The following is a 5,544-nucleotide window of genomic DNA, read 5'->3' as shown; positions in this document are numbered from 1 at the left end:
GCCACTTGTTTTCCATTTACAAACCCAGGACTGTGCATGAACACCAGAGTTTTTTGGAGCACAAACACTGGATGGACATCAAGAGGAATCTGACAACAATTCAATGAAAAGTGCAATGAATTATAATCATGGACTGCACCTTTAACTTGACAACAACTGCAGGCAGACTGATATATTTTCATATACTTCCTGCTTCCCATGGGCTTTTAACTCAACACCACCTGAAAACATGAAAGCCTTTCTCCTCGTCTGATCCTGCTTGCAAGTCCCATAGCTCACCGACTTTAAACAAGTCGTTGATTGTTGACAGAGTATTGAAAGGTTTTTGCTTTGACTGGATTTGGGTACTGTTTAATGAGCAGGCATCACTAACCCTCATAGACCCAGTCTGGAATTCCATTGAGGATTAGGTTATCCTTTCCGTTCGTGGTGACCTGCATGACTGCTCCAGTTGGGCTGGCCTTTACATAGACATTATTCTTCCACACGTAGGCCTGAGGGTAGAATTGATAACATGCATTGATTATGTATTGATTAATGTCAACAGTGCCTGATCTACCTGGTGTAAATGTCCCTATGTAAGCCATGTAGGGGGTTAGTACCCATATCCAAGGATATGTAGTATTATCTCATTGTATTTCAGATGCAGGGCTTTAAGCACACATACAAGGTCGATTATTTATGTTGATTATACAATCATAGAATTACATTCATTTTAAACTATGACCATTTTAATCTAAAGCTATTGGTTAAACGGCAATTTACTAAAATAATGATTGCGTATGTCTAGACATCTTAGAGGGTATTGAGTGTCTTTAAGATATTTTATAGTTTATGAAGGTCCATTTTTGTGGGGTTACTCAAGGCTTATTAACAGTTAAAAGGAACCAAAGGTGCATCATAAAATCACACTCAGTATTCCTACCAAGCCATTTACAACGTTGCTTATGATCAACCCACACTATGAACACAGCAACATATCTACCTTATGATCTCCCCACACAATAAACACAACAACATATCCACGTGAAATTCCAAAACCGATGATCTACCATGCAGCAATAAAGCCAGCCAGTGAGAGACAGAACGGTCCATTTTTATTGAGGCTCCTCCTAGCAGGTGAGTGTTACGACTATCACCAGATCAGTGAAATAGTCAGAGATAAGGCTGTTAACAGTGTAGTCATGATGTCGGCCCAGCTATCTGGATTTTAGTGAACATGTATGGCTGACAGATTTTGAGAGATTTACACATTCGTCGAGGTACACATTTTTTGGTTACATTATTTGCATGATGGATCATTGGCATCTCAAGCCACGGTGCTACTGATTTGCAGTGCAGCCAAATGGCCTGCTTGTAGCATATAGTTTTAGTGTACTTCCATGCCTATCCTCACCATTGCACTGCCGGCTGGAGCCCATGCCAGATACTGGATATCATCAGGAAGAACTGTGTCTAAAAAACCCCTGTATGGAATGAGAGGACAACACTAATCTTACATGAACATTTAATGTTAACATAAATGCTGACCTTGGATAGAATGGATGGAATTCATAATGTTTTAACTTCTTAACTTGAGCAGAGTTGGCAACTGGGGGTACTTACTTTGAAGAAAGGTCATAGAGGGTGTAGGAGGCTGTGTAGGAGTGTCTCCATAGCTGTAGAAAAAAAGGGTCGGTGTTGAAGACATTTGATATGGCAAATGTGTAACTGTAATTATATTGTACTGGCAGTATTGTAATACAGTTTAATTGTCATCATTATAACAGCATGGCTTGGGATTCCATTTAAATAACCATCTTTTATTGAGTGCATTCATCACCTTGGAGAAGTTACTCATGAAGGCAACATAGTTGTTATCACCCGAAATTAAATAATCAAAGGCTTCCACTTGGTCCTATTGTGAAAAGAGAAAACAATAATCACTTTTTTCACACAACACAACCAAACACACACTGACATCCTCTATCGCCACAATCTAACAATAAAAACCATCTTACAAATTTAGTTTTTTCCAGAAACACAACGCCTTCATTGTCTGAAGTTGCTGCACTGTGCTTGTAGACTACACCATCTCTTCCTCTGTGGACATATTCTTGGTCTGTGATTAAAAAAGATAAAAATACATGAACATACATAATAAGAAACATTAAAAAACAATTAAAAAACAAGTAATTAGATACTCAAGTATACATCTATTAATTCTGTGTGTTTGTCAGTGCTGATGAATGCCCTGACTAACACTGCCTTGGCCTTGTTAAGATTTGAATTGCCCTCACTGTATTATCACTATACTATTGAACTATATTCATGAAAGATTGTTTTCAGCCCTTAGTCATAGCATCAGCTAGTCCAATTCAAAGCACATTTTAAGATAAAATGATAAAATGTTCCTTTATGTCTGGCAAATGATGAGGCCCTCTAGCATCCAGCCAAACCATGCATACATGTCTACACAGGAGGGGGATTCAAAAGGGAACATCCAAGGGTGTGATTAGACTGTTCAAATGTTAAAAAAACTCCCACCAAAATCCTTGACTATGCCTTGAAATACAAGATGAATAGATTGTCACCCCACCAACACCACAATAAGACCAGATGTCAAGACCACATTTCCAAACTGGCTGTTTTATCCAAAGTGGTTAGGGGGAGGATGCTTAAGGTCTGTGACACTGTATAATTGCTTAGGCTGTCTTGGTAATGTTATGTACAGTGTAAAAGTCAGTGTGATGTACCTGAGATCCAGCGGAGGTTGTAGGACCTTGCCCGGATGCTACTGTTGAAGTTGTCCGCCAATGTGAATGTCCTCTGGGCCTCTGTCTTCTCCTCTAAAAACACATAACTTTCATTTAGATCCCTACAGTGTTGCCAGCAAAGTCCTTCCATAGACTATCATACACAACATGAACTTCACATCAATCTGCAATACATAGGCCTTTACAGTACTCTATTTATAAAATCAATAAATGCCTGGATGTTAGCTCAATGTACTGTATCTCCATTTATCATTAGCAGAATAAAAAACAGACTTTTCATCAATCACTGGATATCTAGATCTGTGCCTGACCTAGAAGATGAAATATGGTCATAACTATGGTACAAGTAGGTTTGTTTTCATGATGCATGCTATCCATTGTGATTTATTGCTGACCATCCAAGTGAGGCAAACATTTATCTAAGTAGTTAGGCTATAGTCCAAAAAGATGACTACAAATCTTTCAGTCCACTTGTTTCCAAACTGCACGTGAAGCACATGGCCAGAGCGGTGAATCAGGGTAAAAAAAAGTCAAAGTTCACACTGCCCACTTAAAGAGATAAGATGGATGATGTATGTTGTGAAAAATATGATGTAAGAACTGATAAGGTTCGTAGTTGAATAAGTACCGGTACTTTTCTAGTAGTCAGTACAGGTTCTCACAAACCAACAACTGCACCATTATTTGTCAGTGGTAGTCCACTGTGATGTTGAGGATCTTAGGTTAGGAACCACAAGCTGCAAGCGACCACTACAGTCATGTATTGGGGTTGTTACACACTTCAACTAAAAACTACAACTCTATATTTGTCATTCTTGGCATCAATACGAGGAACGTACTGTTGTTCATGCCATTTTAATATTGAGTGCTGACTGAAACAGGTCGCACTTACCGTTTAGAAATATGGCAGTGGGGACAGCTATTAAGACGACAACAACAACCAACCCCAGAATTCCTAAGATCCACTTGCCGATACTTTTCTGTAAGGAAAAAATAAATTTGTGCAATATAAGAAATGCGCAACTTTTTCACTAGCAGCCTAAAGCCATTTGCACACCTCCTCTTTTTGCCTTCCAGCTAACTCAAATTGGTTCCTTCTTTCACTCGTTCATTCATTAATGTATTCGTTCACAGCTGACTGCGTTAGGCTAGAATCGTTGAGACAGTCGAGATATAAATATTATGGCTATATCAAGGCTAGTCTAATTCAGAATTCCATTGCTCAAATACTGACCATTGTGGAGGATAGGGCTGTTAGTCGGTTAGGTCAAATCCAGGTCTAATTTTGTTTCCAGTTTGGTTGAAATATCGTGAAACAGCAGCCAACTACCTGGACCGTAACAATCCTGTAACCTACTCCGCTAAGTCCAAAAGAATCGCGAGCGCAGCTAGAAATGTGTGTTAAATATTATCTCAACATCGGTTGTAAAGTAGACAATAAAATTCCGCTAGATTAAAGTTCGCCAAGTTAAAACGCGTTGGCTACCCAAAAATGGCTTGTGGACAGCAAGCATTACTTTACATTTAGCCCACTAGCCATAGACAGATATCAAATTAACTATGAAGGACCAGTTCGCTCTGTTAGTGTGTAACTGTGTCGTTCATCATCATATGACTTATAAGGCTACTAATGACTCGACAAACTTCCCTCTTTTTTTCTGTGAACTCGGTAGAGAATGTCAATCCACGGTCATAAATAACTGCGGAGAGTATGATAAAAACTATTTGCAAGAGGTAGTTTATGTGTGTTCATTTCGGCGTTAAAGTTAAAAGTCCTTCGTTCTTCTTCTCATCTCTGCTAAAACTGGCAATTCAGTTTAATTAAATGCGAGGGTTTCCCCATGTAGGAGTCGCGCGCGTGTATACACTTGCCCCACGTATGCTTGCAGGAATGAAGGATATGAGCTTGGCTGGAGAACATGTCAACAACTGGTTGCAGAGCCTGGCAAGTCAAGGGACGACAACTGCAATCCTCCTTTGTTTCTTACCTTATATAATTTGCGTGAGCTGTCATATGTTTTCGAACCACGTAATCAACTACAAACCTGCAATTTGTATTACTATAAACTATTTTATAAACTATTCAAATGTGTACTGTTCAAAGACACAGCTTTACTGACTGTCCCTCTGTCTCCTAGAGATGTTTCTTTTGTTAGTCATAATTCCTAGAATGGTTCATGGAGAAATATGTGACAGAGCCAAGACATTGCACCTGGTTATTCCAAACGTCCTAGATTATCACACCCAAACTGCCTAACACAGGCAGGATATAGAACGAATCCATAAATGTGTCAATTAGAATGTGTGAATTAGAATGTGTGGATTAATTTGCATTTTACACATGTTAACTACAGATTCATTTGAGATACAATGGCGTTAAAATGTATCAGGACACAATCTACACACTATTCAATTGAATTGGCCAGGGCTGTTTATTGTCCTGTGCTAGAGCCATTGTAAAATAGAGATACTGTATTGTCATTTTAAACACTCTCTCTCATAGTTAGCCTTTTCTGCAATGGGGCATAATTTGCTCATGTGAGCATGCACTCATGAAATTGATTTCCTTTTATACATTCTGAGAGATAACATGCTATCCCATACAGGCTTTAAGAAAAAGAAAAGAAAAACAGACAGTTATATAAAGGTCAGCTTTAATATACTATGAATTAAATCTTTAAATTGTGTTAAATTTAGTAGCTAATACATGGCCATTACTGTCATTGTTGACCTCAGTTTTTACTCCTCCTTCTGCTTTGTTAAGGCTATAAGGGCACACCGTTTTAGA

At 38.7% G+C, this 5,544-nt stretch overlaps 1 protein-coding gene across 1 annotated transcript in view; it reads right to left on the bottom strand.

Annotated features, from left to right (window-relative positions):
- Window positions 1–4,318, bottom strand: part of dpp4 (dipeptidyl-peptidase 4) — an 11,531-nt gene extending 7,213 nt beyond the window's left edge. Inside the window, exons 1-8 of the mRNA XM_031558869.2 lie at window positions 3,991–4,318; window positions 3,649–3,736; window positions 2,736–2,828; window positions 2,001–2,101; window positions 1,823–1,897; window positions 1,606–1,658; window positions 1,397–1,466; window positions 374–494 (exon numbers count right to left, since the gene is read on the bottom strand). Coding sequence (XP_031414729.1) covers window positions 374–494; window positions 1,397–1,466; window positions 1,606–1,658; window positions 1,823–1,897; window positions 2,001–2,101; window positions 2,736–2,828; window positions 3,649–3,736; window positions 3,991–3,993 — 604 coding nt within the window. The 5' untranslated portion in view covers window positions 3,994–4,318. The remainder of the gene's footprint in view (window positions 1–373; window positions 495–1,396; window positions 1,467–1,605; window positions 1,659–1,822; window positions 1,898–2,000; window positions 2,102–2,735; window positions 2,829–3,648; window positions 3,737–3,990) is intronic.
- Window positions 4,319–5,544: the final 1,226 nt, after the last annotated feature.

This window comes from Clupea harengus, chromosome 21 (assembly GCF_900700415.2).
Source record: "Clupea harengus chromosome 21, Ch_v2.0.2, whole genome shotgun sequence".
In the NCBI taxonomy this organism is placed as follows: domain Eukaryota; kingdom Metazoa; phylum Chordata; class Actinopteri; order Clupeiformes; family Clupeidae; genus Clupea; species Clupea harengus.
The sequence above is the reverse complement of the archived record's forward strand: the minus strand, read 5'-3'. Positions and strand labels throughout refer to the sequence as shown.